Source organism: Lepidochelys kempii, chromosome 16, assembly GCF_965140265.1.
Source record: "Lepidochelys kempii isolate rLepKem1 chromosome 16, rLepKem1.hap2, whole genome shotgun sequence".
NCBI classification, from domain to species: Eukaryota; Metazoa; Chordata; order Testudines; family Cheloniidae; genus Lepidochelys; species Lepidochelys kempii.
The window spans coordinates 25,376,379-25,392,756 of record NC_133271.1 but is presented as its reverse complement, the minus strand read 5'-3'; the positions used below and the strand labels follow the sequence as shown (position 1 = coordinate 25,392,756).

General features: G+C 58.4%; 1 protein-coding gene across 1 annotated transcript in view; it reads left to right on the top strand.

Annotated features, from left to right (window-relative positions):
• The first annotated feature begins 379 nt into the window (after positions 1-379).
• LHX6 (LIM homeobox 6) overlaps positions 380-16,378 on the top strand; it is a 42,656-nt gene continuing 26,657 nt past the window's right edge. The window contains exons 1-3 of the mRNA XM_073314417.1: positions 380-479; positions 1,110-1,298; positions 1,455-1,576. Of these exons, the coding sequence (XP_073170518.1) occupies positions 411-479; positions 1,110-1,298; positions 1,455-1,576 (380 nt within the window). The 5' untranslated portion in view covers positions 380-410. The remainder of the gene's footprint in view (positions 480-1,109; positions 1,299-1,454; positions 1,577-16,378) is intronic.

Genomic DNA, 16,378 nt, shown 5'->3' with positions numbered 1-16,378 from the left:
TCGATTTTTAATTACTACCATTAAAAAAATCAAATTTGCAATTCTTTGGGTGGCCTGATGGATTCCTTGATTGACAGCTGGAATTGACACTCTGGATACCTCTTATCTTGGGCATTTACGGCAATTTCTAATTGCAGGTAGTTTGTGTTTTTTCAGCGCCTTGGCTCGCATGGGAACCGAGCGATTACTTCAAGAGGCCCGGGTTAAGTGCAGGCAGGGAGAGAATTCAATCCACATTCAAATTGCTTCATTAAAGAGACGCAGCTTTTGTTGCAAAGGATTTAAATGGCCACTAGAAAGTTCTTATTTATTGTTTTGAGCTGGTTTATATAGGGTGCCATGAAGCCAAGGCGGTAGAGCCCAGCCGGGTAGAACCCCAGCCAACCTCTCCCGCTCTCTTCTTCAAGGTGATGGCCCAGGACGGCCCCCTCTCCAAGGGAAGCTCCCGCTGCCTGGACAGCAAGCACCCCCAGATCATGGTAAGGCTGCAGGGGCAGCTGGGTGGGAGGTAGCGAGCTGCTGGGACCCAGGAGAGCTGGGGGCGCGCAGGCACCTGCCCCAGTCATGGGGCAGCTGGGGAGTTTGTCCCCATGGGAGCTGGGGCTCCGCATGCAGCAGACGGCAACTCTCTCAAGGGGAGCGAGGGGTCAGCGCCGGGCTCCGCAGAACCGCCTGGGCGCCCCGGGACCTGGCGAAGGTCTGAGCGCGGCCGTGGCGCACCGGCCAATCCGCTGTCCCAGCTCCCCAGTGACACGTAGGGCTTCAGCCTGCTCCCACGGAAGCTTTGCCGCTGGCTTCCAGAGGAGCGGGCTCTGGTGCGCGCTGTCCCCACTCCTTTGGCCCGTGCCCTGCGGTTTAACCCTGGCCCCATGGGACTGGCCCGGCGGAGAGCAGGAAGATGGGGCAGCGCAATGGCAAGGCGCACAGGGGAGGATCCCTCTTCCAGAGCCAGGCTTTGGGGGTATTAATCACAGGGCAGGGTGTGGCTCCGGGGTTCTGCTGCTCGGTCCCGTTAGATCCCAGCAGAAGCCCCACGCAGCGGAGGAATGGGACCCCCGAGGGGCGCTGGGGACTCCCTGGCTGACTGCTTTGGGGTGCTTTCTCCGCAGTCCCAGTCTGACGGAGAGACGCTGCCCAGCACCCTGGATAAGGAAGATGTCCGCTCGGCTCCCAGCACCCCATCCACCCCGTCCGTCTGCTCCCCGCCTTCCTCCTCCTCCTCTTCCTCCATCCCCTCCGCCGGCAAGAACGTCTGCTCCAGCTGCGGCCTGGAGATCCTGGACCGGTACCTCCTCAAGGTGAGCGCCGGGCAGGGCGGAATGGGGCCCAGCTAGGACGGGCCGGTTTGGGGGCCCTGCCTTGGGAGCGGGGACCAGTTGGGCGGCCGAAGGGACTTGCCGGGGGTCCATGCCTGGCCCCAAGCCCAGCTCACACAGGCCCTTTGTCTGTCCCAGGTGAACAACCTGATCTGGCACGTACGCTGCCTGGAGTGCTCGGTGTGCCGGGCCCCCCTGCGCCTGCAGAGCAGCTGCTACATCAAGAACAAGGAGATCTTCTGTAAGATGGACTATTTCAGGTAGGAGACCTGCTCCGCCGCCGAGCCCGGCTGGCCGTGGCACTCCGGGTCCAGCTCTGAATCCGGGCATCTGGCGCCCTTCGGCAGTTTGTGCCTTTACAGGGCAGATTCGGTTTGCGGACTCGCTGTGTAAACGGGGCCTGGTGCGTAGGGCCGGTTCGTCCTTAGCCGGAGTAGCAAAGGGCCCAGTCCGGGATTGGTGATCGTTTCCCTGGAAAGCAGGCTGGTCAGCGCTGGGCTCCCTCCCTCGGGCCCAGGTCTGATCCCTAGGTAAGCGAGGACCTTTTCCTGATCTGTCATGAGGGCTCGATTTAAAGGGCGCTGCAGCCCAGGGTCTAGGCGAGGCTCCCAGGACCAGGCCTAGGGGGAGGATGAGGACTTGCCTGGGACAAGCCCGCTTGAGTCTGGAGTTGTAGGGTGTGCGGCCCACTGTCACTAGCGCAGGAGCTAGAGGGAGAAGCGGCAGATTCTGCTAGTGCCACCTGAGTAAATCCGGAGTGACTCTGCTAAAGTCGCTCCGGTGACTCCGGATTCCCCCTCGTGTGAACGAGCCCGGGATTCTGCTCTCAATGCTTTAGCCGCAGGACTGGCTCCAGGGGCGTGGTCCTGTTGGGACAGTTTCACCTGCAACCCAAACCTATGACTGCAGGGGCAGCCAGTGGACCCGAGGCACCTGCAGCTCCCAGAGACACTGGGCCGGGTGGGGAGTGTCCCCGTGGCCCCCTCTCCTGCCAGGCCGTGGAAATTAGAAACTTCTCCCGAACTCCCTCCAGACTCCGGACCTTGTCCGGAAGGGGATTTTTCTCCTGCCGCAAGGAGGGGCCTGCGCTAATTACTGCAAAACCCCAAGGGAGCGGCACAAGTCTCCGCTAAGGAAGAGACCAGGTCGTCGGCTTCCTTGGACTAAATGCTGGCGGGTGTGTCCCGGCCCGCTGTCCTGGGTCCAGGCTGGCCCCTCTAGTCCCCGCGGGGCGGTTCGGCGGGTTCGCAGCAGGGCGAAGCGCCCAGCCGCCTGGCAGAGGCCTCTTTCTGAGTGTCCCAGGAAGGGATGGACGAGGAGGGTGTATAAGGACAGGCCGACCCCTCCTCCCCCGCCACGACCGCCACCACCCGACCAGTGTAAACGCTGCCTCGCTGTGCGATCGAAGCGCGAGGAGATCCCAAGGTCAGGCGAGTTACAGACCAGCCGCCGCAAAAAGCCGGGTGTCCCGGGCCGAGGCAGAGCTAGGCCTCCCGGCCCCGGGCAGGTGAATCCGGTACAGAACCGGAGCGGTCCGCCAAGAGCATCCCGCTCTCCTAGCCCAGAGGCCAGACTAAACCCGGGGGAGGAGACAGGGCAGCGGGTAGCCGAGCAGTCGAGGGGATCTGCCCCCTGCAGGGAACCCATCCCCGCTGCGGGGAGAGGCACCGTCGCTTGGTTAGAACCAGCCTCTCCAAAGCTGGTGCCTTCCTCCGTCTGGGGGACGTTGCCCGGCGCCCCTTGGCCCTGCAGCCAGCGGGAGAGCCCCTGGGCTGGCCCTGGCGGCAGGGATTATCCCGGCGTTGGGGCCGGGTCCCCTTCGCGGGGCCGGCCGGACCGGGCTCCTTAGGAAGCCAGGTAGGGGATCGCATCTGCCGGGCGGGGGTAGAGGCCCGGCCATGCTGGCTGCCCTGCTCGCGCTAGCTCAGGGCTGGAGTCTCCCGACTCTTAATTCGTGGGATTGCCCCGGGGTCGCTCCCCGGCGGGCTGGGTTTGTCGATGGTTTCATGCCGCCGCCGCCGCCTTCTCTCCCCGGCAGACCTACGAGATCGCAGGAATGCGGCGAGGATCTGCACCGGCTCTAGCTCCCTGCGCCCCCGGCTGCAGGGCAGACAAGGGGTAAATTCGGAGCAGGATGTATCCGGCCCGGACAATGCTCCCTGGGGGGAGAGCCGGGGCGGGAGCCGGCCCCGAGAAAGCGCGCGGGGCTCCCGGTGCAGGGGCGCCGGGAGAGCTCCCCTGTGCTGGCCCCGGTAGCTCAGCGCCCCGGGACCTTGGGGCGCGGAGCGCAGCGACGGGCTGGTCTTAATAAGAGCAGGAGCCAGCCCGCCTCGCTCGCGCTCGGCTCCGGGTCAAGCTGCAGCCACCCGCAAGGTCAGCGGCGCGTCCCTGGGCAGGTACCGGGTGTATTTACCGACCGGAGTGTAGCCCCAGAACTAGGCGCGCTGCAGGCAGGCAGAGAGACCAGGCCCGAGCCCCGAGGAGCTCGCTGTACAGCGGTGCCGGCTCACCGGGGGCCAGACCCAGCCAGAGACCCGGGCTGCTCTGCTCATCCCGGGCCAGGCGGGCGGCGCGGCCTTTCTGCCCTGCAGCGCATAGGGGTCTGGCCGCTCCCTGGGCAGGGTGCTCTCCGGGGCAGCCCCCGGCCCTGGCTCTGCTTCAGCGGCTCCGTGCAGTCGCTACAGGAGATGACAGGGGAGAAGAGGTGCCCAAAGGCCCGGGTGGGGAGGACCTGGGCGGAGCCCCACAGCGCTGGGCTGAGCTGCCGCTGCCTGACGCCTGTGTTGGATACGCACGCCGTGCTGTCCTTAAAGCCCCGGCTCCGGGAGGCTGGGGATTAGAGGCGTGTCTCCGTTTTAAAAGGAAGTTTCCAGCCTTGCGGTTGTGGCGGGAAGTTCGGCAATGTCCCCCCGCGGGCTCCGGCGCCAGAGGCGAACGCCAGGCACCCAGCCCCTCTTTTGTTCTGCAACCCTCCCGCGTCGGGAGCTGATTCAGATTTGTTTAAAACTACTCCAGGCTGGCTGCAGGGGGGAGGGGGGGTCTGGCTGGGGAGGACTTTAGCTGGAGCTCCTGAACTTAAGACTGCAATGCGATCAACTGACTCAAGCAATGGTCTCAAGTTGCAGTGGGGGAGGTCTAAGTTGGATATTAGGAAACACTATTTCACTAGGAGGGTGGTGAAGCACTGGAATGCGTTACCTAGGGAGGTGATGGAATCTCCTTCCTTAGAGGTTTCTAAGGCCAGACTTGCCAAAGCCCTGGCTGGGATGATTTAGTGGGGGATTGGTCCTGCTTTGAGCAGGGGGTTGGACTAGATGACCTCCTGAGGTCCCTTCCAACCCTGGTAGTCTATGATTCTATGACTGGGGGTTGGGGTGCATGGATCTCCTGTCCCTGCTAAGCGGACCTCTTTCTGTCTCTCTAAGGGCCTTCCCCAGCCTTTGCAACCTGTGCACCTCTCTCACTCCCATCCCACTTCTTCTGTCTGGGGGTGTGTCTTTGCAGCCTTTCCTGGCAGCCTTGAAGGAGCTGCCCTTATCCTGGGACACACTCCGGATCTCTCTCTCCCCCTTGTTTATCGTTCAGGGCCTTGCTAGCAGCAAATCATCAGAAACCCAAACTTCTAAATTATGAAGAAATTCTCGTGCATAATCCTGGCTCTCAGAGGCCCACTGGCCAGGTTCCTTAGCTGTACCAGTCACAAGGAATCAGAGAGAGAACACACCCCACCCGCCCCCCGATATTTGCGCGGGTTGATTGTTACTGGCTTCTATTTCTCTCATTGTATGAACTGGAGTTGCATAGGGCGAGAATTAAAAAAAACAACAACCATTAAAGGGGTTAGCTCGATTCATGCCGCCTCTTGTCTCTGTTGGGGGGGGGGGTTGAAAGGGGTTAGGATAGTATTTATTGTCCCCGCCTTTGCAAAAGAAGATTAATTGCAATATTTAAATAGACTCCATTTTAGGGCAATCCTAACTTCTGTGTTACAGTCCTCAAACATCCTAGAACATTGTTAAACACCCAAACAAGCCCACAGCCGGCGGATCGGGGTTTAAAGCCAGACCCGTTTTAGGAAAACACTCTCTGCTCGCAGACTCCGCTTACAAGGAGTGAGATCCCCAACTGGGAGAGCGGCGTTTTTACACTAAAATCGAATCGAAGTGCACCAGCGACTGAAGGCAGCCCAGCAAGTGGGGGAGTGAGGACGGGGGTCCTCCGATCAGTGAGCATGTCCAGACCCTCAGCTGGGTTTTGGAGTTGATGCAAGCGCCTCGCTCTGCATTTCCCCCCCTTTCAGCTTGGCCAGCCCAAAGTTGTTTGCCCCAGGGGGACGGGGAAATCCAAGGCAGGAAATGAGAATGACCTTGTACAAGAGCCGCACACAAAATCATAGCGTCCTGGCGTGTTGGGAGAGGGGCCGGCGATGTGTGCTTAGCGGTGGCAGCTAGGAGCTGGGATGGCGTATAACTGGGGCTGTTTGTCTTTTACAAAGCGATCTTGCAGCGGGGAAGAGCCTTGTAACTGGGCTGGCTCTGGGGGAAACAATGAAACGTGGTGGTATTGTACATGCCGAAAGTGCTTTTTATTCCAGTGGTCTCCAAGAAAGTCGTAAACTGTGGCCCCGGTCCCGCCAACTCTCGAGTGTGGGATGAACTTTACTCGTCCCTTTGAAATCGGTGGGGTTACTGACCTACATGCCCACGGCTCCTCTCAAACGCAGCCACCTCTGGGGAGCCGGCTAGCTTGGCAGCCAGGTGATAACCAACGTGTTGAATGACAACGGTGGGAGGAGAAGTTTTGGTCAGAGACCTGAGCGAGATCCTTCTCTTGTGATGAGTGCCTGGGCTATTTAATGTCCAAATCCAGACAGACATAATTTGTCAGGTCTCCTCTGAAAGGTGTCCGGGGGTAGATGGTGTGTAGAAAACAAGTTATTTTGGCATCTGCATCCGATGAAGTGAGCTGTAGCTCAGGAAAGCTTATGCTCAAATAAATTGGTTAGTCTCTAAGGTGCCACAAGTCCTCCTTTTCTTTTTGAGGATACAGACTAACACGGCTGCTCCTCTGAAATTTGGCATCTGTGTTTTTCATTTACTTCCCTACCATGATTCTGTGGACCACTGGGGAGTGTTGGCGGCCCGGGGTGCCTGGCCTCGCCTGCGGCTGATTGTTTCTCGGATTCTGGTAGAGCTGCGGCTCGGCCTTTGTGTGACTTACACGGGACAGAGAAGTCAGCAGCGACCGTGTCTGGCACGGTGCAGTGTGTGGTGTGTGTTCCCCTTGGAAATATTGGGGCTCTGATTCGGAACCCCTCCCTCAGGGCGGCCTGACTCGTGTGAGCCAGAGCTGCAGGAGTGGGACGCTCTCTGGGTAGAAGGCAGGGGACTCCAGAGATGTGTGAGAGCTTTAACCATGAATATTCAAGAACTTAAATTTTGTGCATGTCTATCGTGAGTCTGGTTTCGTTCAGCCTCCGAGCGCTGCGGCAGCAAGTTATGGCTGAGGGTTTGACTGCAGCTAGAGGGTTTTCCCCTTCAGCTCCTTGGTTTGACAGTTTAGTGGAGGCAGTTAACACGCTTGTGCAGGCTAGTCTGGACACTCCGGCTTCACGTGTTTGTGGCTTTACCCTGGGCTGATCCTGAGGGCCCCTTCATTCCCGGCCCTCCCGAGGCAGGGAACTGGGCTGAAATGCCTCCCAGCCCCAGGGGAATACTTCGGGCCCCGTGGGGAGGATCCGCTCCGCTGTTTCTGATGAACTAATGTTCCGATGCGCTTTGTTTAACGCAGACCATTCCAGAGGGTTCATGTACAAAGAATCCATCTGGGCCTCTGTTGCACGGGGGGTTGCAGCTCCGGGACTGAGAGGTTTGCGGAGAACTAGCGCTATTCTAACCGTGGGGAGGGGACTCGGAACTTGTACAGAGCCATGCGGGGCGGGGGAGACAGTGCGGTGAGTCGCAAGGCCCCGTGCTCCCTGGCTCGAAGCGTGTCCCTTGTAAACCCTGTGTATCGTTTGTGCCCTGGGCCACACGCTGCAGGAGCGGCGGGATGGAGAGAGGGATTTTCGAAGGGGGCTCAGCATTGGCCTGACTGCGCTCCGCTGAAAGGCAATGGCAAAGCTCCCCTTGCCTTCAGTGGGGGCTGATTGAGGTCCCCAAGGAGTACTTGGGGACATCCCACGCGGAAGGTGCAATCAAACTGCAGAGCCTCCCCGGGGCCTGTTTCCCAAGAAACCCCTACTGCCCGAGGCGAATCTCTGCCGGGGGTTACCTGTCCAGGAGGGGTTTCTAAGAAGGCCTATTCTCGTGCTGTCCCCTGAAATCTGTTCCCCGGGCTCATGGATGCAGCTGAGCTGGGGTCTCTCCAGGAGTGGCTGTGTAACAGGGAGTATTAACCGTGGTGTCCCGGCCAAGCCCCGGCTCTGAGAATTACATTTCACCGCCCCAACCCCCCGCCCCGCAAGTGTCAAGTGGATCAGGCATTCTTCTCCCTTTCCTGTCGGGACGGGTGTGTAATTCCGTGCAGCTGGGAAGCAGCTGCTGCGTCCCGCTCGGAGGTAGCTGCATTTCAGTGGGGAAGAAAGTGACTCCCGCCTATGGCTAATTTATATCCGTTCAAGATTGTAAAGTGCTGGGGGATCCCTCCGGCTCCGAGGCAGGACCGAGCGAGGCACCTCAGAGGGAGGTGGGCCATGTGCTGCTTTGCACGGCTCCCCCAGAAGGGCTCTCCGCCCAGGCTTGACACGTGGAGTCACCCCCTGTTTTCAGAGACTGCCCCACTAGCCTGAGCGTAACGCTGCTCGGCCTCTCTCCCGCGCCTGTCCGCCGCCTTTGGCAGCCAGCTCGGGGGCTCCTGCGGGTTCACACCAGACCCTTGCTTGGGTGAGCGGGAGGTGCTGGCTTCTCCCCCCGCGTCAGCAGAGGGTCCATGCCCCGGCCTGCGGCGAGCGTGTGGGAGCTGCCAAGCCCAGGCCCTGGGCGCTCGGAGTCGGCCCGGGGGCAGGAATTCTGTTTGGTGCGTCCTGGCCACATTCCCGCTCGCAGAGCTGCAGCCCTTGTGCCTCGATTCCCCCCGCCGCTGGATGCGGAGTTCATCCCTCTGCCCCCGACTGCCGGGCGTGTCGCTACGTGCTGTCGCACGCCCGAGCCTGCCCCCTCCGCATCCCTGCCCTTTGCGTGGCGCGGGTGGCTGGCGGGCTGTGGCGCGCTTTGGGATCCTTGGCTGGCGGGGGGTGAGCGCTAGAGAGCTGCCGGATATTACCCGTCCCCCAGGCGGAATGCAGGGTATCCCGCTGCGGAGAGGTTGTCTGAGATGTGAGGAGGGGAAGGTCCCCTTGGTGGCCGGAGCGGCGCAGGGGACGCGCACTGGATGTAGCTTCTGGCGCACGGGCAGGGCCAGGTTACAACGGGCATTGGCTGGCAGGGCCAGTTGGGTATTGAGCGGGCAGCAGCAGGGACAGCTCTTTGAAATGGGCTGTCCCAGGGGGCCAGGGGAGGGCGGCTCCGATACCCAGACCATGGGCTTGATCGCAGCCGGTGGCAGGGTTTGACGACACTTGGGGTGCCTGGCTTCATGACCTTCCGTGAGGGGCTGAGAGCAGAAGGGGGGGGGGGTTGCGGGACTGTGCAGGAGCCGGAGGCGGGCACGAGTCGTGTGCACGGCGCTGCGCAGGCCAATCAGTTAACCAGAACTTGCCATCCAAACTAGACGGGGCCTAAGCCGGCGTGTGCGGGGTGAGCGGATGGGGAGGAAGCGCTTAACTCCAGGAGATCGGCTGATTCTTGCAGTCAGACCTTGTTAGTTCCTCTGGGGATGTTACGGCCTTGTGGTACCAGCGCGGGGAGCGAGTATTGGGCGTTCAGAGGCAGCGCTAGTCCGCAACCAGGGACCCTGGCTGGGGCTGTCGGAGGGACCCGAGATTCCCGCGTGGGCTGTCGCTTTGCTGCTTCGGCGACCGAATTTGTAGTGACAGGTCTTGCAGCTTTAGTGTGTGTGTGTGTGTGTGTGACTCTCTCACACACACAGAGTCAGGGTGCAGCCTAGCCACCCCCACCCAGATCAGGGCCCCAGTGTGCCAGGCGCTGTACGGACACTCAGAGATCTAATTTCTGTCCCGAAGAGTTTACAGTGTGACTAGACCAGACAGACAAAGGGGCGAGGAAGTCGCAGGGAAGCGGACGGAACAGTCCTGCTGCAAATTGCGGGCAAACCGCCTGCTGGTGCCATGACTTTTTGTTGTTTGATTGTTTGGCAGTTTGGGTGCCATGGTGAAAAGGGGGTGGACTAAACAAGCCACTGCTCAGGTGACGCCGCAGTCACTCCCTTTCCGCCTGCCCCGGTCACTGTGCGGTGTGAATGCTTCGCTCACTTTACCATTTCAATGATAGGGCGCGGTTGGTTTTTGGGCCTGCCGGGCCTGCGAAATCTGGGTCCTTTCTGGTCTGAGCATGGCCGTGTTTTCCAGCCTGAGGCTCTAGCTCCCGGTTCTAGGGACAATTCAATGCCCGCAGGACTAAAGTCCCTTCTCCAGTGAGCAGAAGGGACCGTGACTAAGCCCCGAGCCGGGGGAGCGAGTCGGGGCCGTTTGCACAGTCGCCTGCGAACAGCAGAGCCGCACCCGCTGTCATTGCTTTGAATAAAACGCGCAAACCTGCTGTCCACAGTCTCGCAGCTCCGCAGCCTAGCGGCAATCGGCCCCGGGGCCAGGCTCCGTTGCTCTGGCTCGCTGGTTAGCCAGCGGGGGAATAATGGAGTTCCTCACCTGGGGCTCGCCTTGGCTCGCTAGCGATGGGGGCCCCGCCGGTTTGGGAGGGCGGGTTGCTGCGGGAGCAGGACTCCGGGAGCGGAGGGATGGGTTTTGCGCAAACTGCGAAGCCCCGGAGCTGCGCGGCCGCAGCGCCATGGGAGAGGGGCTGTGGCGTGTGGGGCCGGCTCTTGCCTCCGGCCAAGGCGCTTTAGAGGGTCCCGGGGGGGCTCGCTGGACAGACCGAAAACCCAGGCGAGCTGGGGGAGCAGGTTGGTGCCAGCCCGTGCCCGGGGGGGGGGTCGTGGCGCGGTTGCCCAGCTGAGTTCGTTACTGCGCCCAGTCACGTCGACCCCCCCAGGCCCCATAGCCGCTGGGCTGGGCGGGGGGGCTCAATCTCGTTTTTCGCTCCTGCAGCCGGGCTGGGGCTTTGCAGGAAGTTGGTTTCCCTCAAGCTGCGTTGGCCCCAGCAGGAGGCGATTAACAGCGAAGAGCGGGGGGCGGGTATGGTCTTGGGGGGACCCTGGCGCTATTAATGGAATAAATATTCCTGCCAGTAAGGAAGAAACTCGTGTGTGTAACGAGTTTCATATGTGCGTGAGGTATGTGCCATTTACCTGGATTTAATGTAAACGCGCCCATGTTATTTCACACACCCAACCGATCTACGTAGAAATTAATTGTATAATTAACATTAAATATAAATTGGGGGCGTGTGATTACTCAGATCTCCTAACACGTTTGCGTTTTAATGGGGGGGGGGTGTCCCTCACCCACATTCGTTCTGCACACGTGCTGTGTATATTTGTGCGAGACACACGCACACCTCACACCGGCGTGTTATGTGCCATGACCGGTGTGTGGGTTGATAGTGTGGCAGCAATCAGAGCCCCCCCCCCGGTCCGTGTGTGTCCATACACAGGGAAGGCGGAAGGTGTGCATAGAGCCGGGGGTGTCTGTAGGGCCGCTGCTCCGCGCTGGGTTCCCTGCGCCGGATTCTTTGCCGTGTGGACAGGGAGCCGAGCTGGAGCGCGAAGCCGGCCGGGCCGGAGTTTCGCGCAGCCACTGCGTTTTAAAATACTGTTCAGCAGGTGCCTGCGCTTCCCGGCTGCTCCCCGCACATCCCCGGGCCAGCTGCAAACGTGGCAGCAATTAGAGTCAGGTCGAATCACCCCCCCCCCAAAGCAATTCCTCCCCCACCCCCCGCAGGGCACCAAGCTGCGAATCTCTCCCGGCCGCTCCGCACCCAGCCCTGGCCGTGCAGCGCCGGACGCAGCGTCCATCCCAACGCACCTGAGCTCCGCCAACAGCGACCCGGACACTGCCCAGCCTTGCCGCTGGGACCTGCCCTTCTCGGCCCGCCCGGCTGCTCTGATCCCGGCTCCGACCCTGTGCCAGCCTGGCCCAGCAGACAGGGCAATCTTGGCTCCATTGGAAGACAAACATCCCGCGGGCCAGGGCTCCAGCCAGGGTGCCCGGGGCAGCTGCCAGCCTGGCTGGTTTCTCGTGTCCGTGAGATCAGTGGGGTCGTGTCCGGGCTGGGCCGAGATGGGGCACCCCATCGAGCCAGCCGCACCTCTGGGTCCCTTCCCTGGGGGAGAAGCGGGTCCCCCCCCCCGCTGGAATTCAGCGTTAGAGCCTGCGGGACTTGGTGTCGGTGCTGCTGGGCTAGACACAACCCGAGAGCGGGCAGCGGCCCTGGCCAGGGGCTAGCCGGGCTAAGGCAGGTCACATCGGGTGCTGGGAAACACCTTTAACAGACAGCCCGTTTCCCGGTCCCTCCCAGGAGCAACGGAGTGTGTCTGGCCGGCCACGCACCGGACTTCGATTGTGCCAGAGATTCCTATTGCAAAACCCAGTGCCAATGACTTGACAAGAGACGCGTTTTTAGTTTGCCCCTGGTCGGACATGCCTCCTGCAAGTGCAGCTGTAGCTGGTGTGTTACCCCCCCGCGCTCTCCCAGGGATTTGAGGGGAATGAGGAGTTTAGTTCGGAGCAGCATCGTTGTCTACAGCGCCAGATTGCTGCGCCCGTTCACACCGCGCTGGGAGAGCCGGCCTCCCCCACCCCGGAGGTGGTTAACTCCGCTCGGTGATTTCTCTCAGCCCTGTGACTCATGGACATGGCTCTCAATCCCAATGGGAAGTCAATGGCAATACGGGCTCTGCGGGATTAAAGTGACAGTAAAGCGAAGTGGAACTGGACAACGGTGGAGATCCGATTCCTGGCGTCCCGCGGCTTGTTTCAGGTGCGAGAAGGTGGCTCCGAGACTTGAGGATCCGAGTTTCTGGGGGGCTCTGCGGTGTTCCGCGCAGGGCATTCAGCAGGGCTTTGGCACGGGCGTGCGAGCCGGTGCACTTTGGTGACCACACGCTTGTTCACAAGCAGGTGCCCAGTAGCCGAGCAGGCGTCACTTCAGGGGTCATTAGGGTTCCTTACAGCTCCCACCTCCTCTTCCTTGAGTTAGAAGAAGAAGAAAATCAAGAGGACCCTGGTTCAGGCCAGGCGTGTCGTCCAGCTTTCTGGTTAACAACCGAGGCGCTCAGCGGGCGGAGGGCATTGAAGGTGCTTTCCGAAGGTGGGGTTTGATTTAAACGTGTCCGTTTCATTTTTAAAAAAGCTTTGGCCCAAGGTTGGATTTTTTTTGAAACCTCTGTTGGTTGGCGACCGAAAACGGAAACGTTTTTTAATTTTTAAAACCAAAAGCTTTGAATTTTTTTTTTAATGAACAAGTTCGGTTTCCAGCTGTTGAAAACAAAACAGAAAACAAAACAAAACAAAAACAAAAAAACCCAATTGTTTTTGTTTTGTTTTTTACAAGAAGCAGAATATTTTGGCAGAAAATAATTTTTTCACAATACAATGGTTCCCGATTGAAAACACTCCGCGGATCGCTAGTCGCACGATTTCAGCGGGCTCCAGCGACCGGGTTTGCTGGCTCTACAAGGCGCAAGGCTAGCGGAAGGGGTTGGGTTGGGTTTGTAAGGAAGGCAAAGTTCTCTCCTTTTTACGGAGCCAGTTCACGGTACCGTTACGACCCCCACCAGCCACAGGCCCGGGAACCAGAAAATGAAAAGGCCCCGAAAACGAAAGTGAGCAAATCCGATCCGGTTTCATTGCACAGACGGCCCGGAACCGGCGGTGCAAACGAAAGGGAAGGATCCGAGTGGGGAGCTCTCCCGGTCTGTTCGTCAGGGAGCTGGAGAGGGCTGGGGCCGGGCTTCGTACGCCAGGAAGGGGCGGAAAAGGGTTTCTGTAGGCGGCTGAGCACCTGCTGAATTAATCGTTTTAACGCTGCTGAGATGTAAATTGTCTTGTGAATGTGTGTGAGGTTGCCTAGGGCTTTGGATAGGCGGCTCCGCGGTTATTTTAAACGTCCAGATAAATAATAATCTGCGATCTTTTACCAGAGGCGAGAATTACCTTATTAAACAGGAGTTTTCTGTTGGTGAGGTTTTCACACACAAATAGTGATTCCCAGGGGGTTAGCAGTTGAATTCTGTGTTTCTTCACTATTCGTGTGTTTTGGCAAATGGTGTGTGCGTCCACTGGCAGCCACTTCTTCAAAGCAAAGAGCACTAGTGTCCCCAAACGCTGAAACATCCGCAAATATATAATTGAATTGAATTAGATAATAAATACATTCTTCTTATTAATTATACTTAGCAAAGAACCAGGTTTTGGGTGACTTGCTGGGAACATAGCAGCCCAACGCCTCATTAACAGACAAATCTCTTTGTTACGTTTTTACCAGTAACTCTGGGGAGTCTGAGTCTTTCACTAAGCAAAATAACTTTATTATTAGCCCTTTAAAAACATTTAATTTCAATAGTTTTGATTTTTCCTGACTGTATGGTACCCGGCAAAGGAGGGCAAATGATCTATTCTGGGTTTTTCTAGACTAGGAAAATATGTGGTGGTGTTAAAACGGCTCAGCCAGCACATTTAAAATCCCATGTTTAAACCCCATTTTGCACCCCGGTGGTTGCCACCCTTTAAAATGGCTTAGCTGGCTGGGGGCAGCCCTGCTCCGGGGCGGCTCCCCGCAGAGATGACATGTCAGATTGCAAGTTGGTCTGCAGCCACCTCTGTACCTGGGGGTGTGAGCTCAGGACAGGGGGATCGCCACATTGCACGTTGCTGTATCTACAGCTGTCTCCTTTAAACACAGGTCTTTGCATTTCATATTTTCCTCATTTGCTCCAGGGGAAGCATTTTTTTTTAAAGCCATGATAGATGAGCACGGGACTGGGGAATGCATTTCCGAATGTAGCACACGTTTGTCTTTATCAGACTAGAAGAAATTCCCATAGGAGCGAAGTGGAGGGAGACAGAAACCAGCCTTGTTTGTTGGTTTAGCCATGTTCAGTCTCTGGCTCCCGGCTGGATGCAGCTCCCTTCTGCTAGGGTGGAAGGATGTGCCTCCCCCTCCCCACAGGCTGAATGTATCATTTCAACGGCACACATTGATTTGAACCTGGCCTGCCCTTTGTGTGGCCAGCCCAGCTGTTGGAATAATGGCAAACAGGCACCTGCAGAAATGCCAGCTGATAATTCTCAGCCCTGCAGAGAATTGCATCCCTTTGCCCAAAAGCAGGGAGCTAAGCAGGCCCTCAGCTAATGGTGATAGGTGCAGTGTAAACACTTGGAGAGATGCTGCTACGTTGTTGAGTGTGGCCTGTAAATACCTAGCGAGAGAGGGGACAAGAGCTTCTCTTCTGCTTGGGATGTCCCTGTTACAGTAAACAGAGATCACGTTAAGATGACGTGTTCTGGTCACCCCCAGCCTCCCCTTGCCTCACTTAGGTGAGGACACGTGGCAAGACAGCCCATTTCCTCCCTGTGAGCAATGCACCGGCTGCCTCATCGGCATTTCCCTGCAAAATTGTTCCCTTTTCCTGTGTCTTGTCAATTGATTGCATGTAGTGACCCGGGGGCTAATTCTTCAGGATCAAAACTGGACGATACAGCATTGAGCAGAATGCTCTGTTCTGAGGGCATGATGCCTCTGCATGGGCCTGAGTCCATTGGCCATGATTTTATACACACCCAGCTGTGCTGGACGGTCCCCGCTGCAGCTGGCAGCCTGCCTTCCCAAGGAGCATGGTGCCATGCGACAGCCAGCAGGAACAGAGGGGTCAGGAGCTCGTCCATGAGCATCTGATGCGGGTCTCTGAGGGCCATTCCAAGCTGAGAAAGCAAAATGGCTGTCAGGAGAGGGGGAACATGGAGTCAGGAGCGCTGGTTCCAGCTCCTAGGCAGACCTGGGGGCATCTCCTCTAGCAAGGGGGGCTAACTCTCCTTCCTGCCTCTCCGGAGTGTTGAATGAATGGCTGCGAAGGGCTGGGAGCCCCTCCGGGGAAGGGCAATGTGCGGGTATAACTGGTAACCATTTGTTCTTCCCGGCCAGGAGTTAAGGGCTCCCATCCCTGTGACTCGGGCCTTGAGGTGGAATCGCTCAGAGAATAGAAGCAGGCCCCTGCAGCCAAGAAAAATGAGGTTTTCTTCTGTGATTTGGGGTAGAAGTTGGACTAAGAAGGTGGTTCAGATGGAGCCTGCTGCATATTGTTTGTGCTGCGGAGCAAGCCCTGGGAGGTTGGCCCCACACCCCGCAGCGGAGCCGTGGCTAGCAATCTTCGGACTTCGGTCACGTGTAAAATGCATGAGGTGGTCTCAGCCTAATCCCTACAGTCGCTGTTGCCATCACAATGTTTGGCACAGTTCAGAGTCTCTAGGGCATGTGAGGGTCCCCGAACGAGATGCAGGATTCAGGTGCTTTGCCAGTCAGGGAGGACTGGTCTTAAACTGTAGGTTGGTCTAGAAATGCCCTGTCTGAGGCAAATGGCTGGGTTGCACCAGAGCTTCTGGAGGCCAGGACTGAGGCACCTTCAGCAGATAGCAGCAGGGTGAGGGAAAGGTCCCAGAATGGATCACGGCAGCCAGGAATGCCGTGTTCTACTGATGGCTCTGCACACTGAGGCCTGGGCAGCTCTCTTTAATCTCCTTTCCCTGTCTGCACAATGGGGTAACAATCTTGCCGGCCTCCCAGGGGGCTGTGAGAATTAGTAAACAAGACGGTGTTGGGAGAAACTGGCCCAGACATCTTAAAGCGCCGTGGCAGGGTTGTGTAATAGAGTGCGGAGAGCCGGCTGGGAAAAGGAGGCTCTACATGGAGTTTGCACTTTCCTATTGCCAGATCTTGCATCCACCTTTGCAAAGCCCAAGATGAGCTTTGGGAACATCACTGCTGTCTAGCTCCTGTTAGCTGTGGTGGTCAGCCAGCCACAAACCACGTGCTGCTGGACCCAACCCAGCA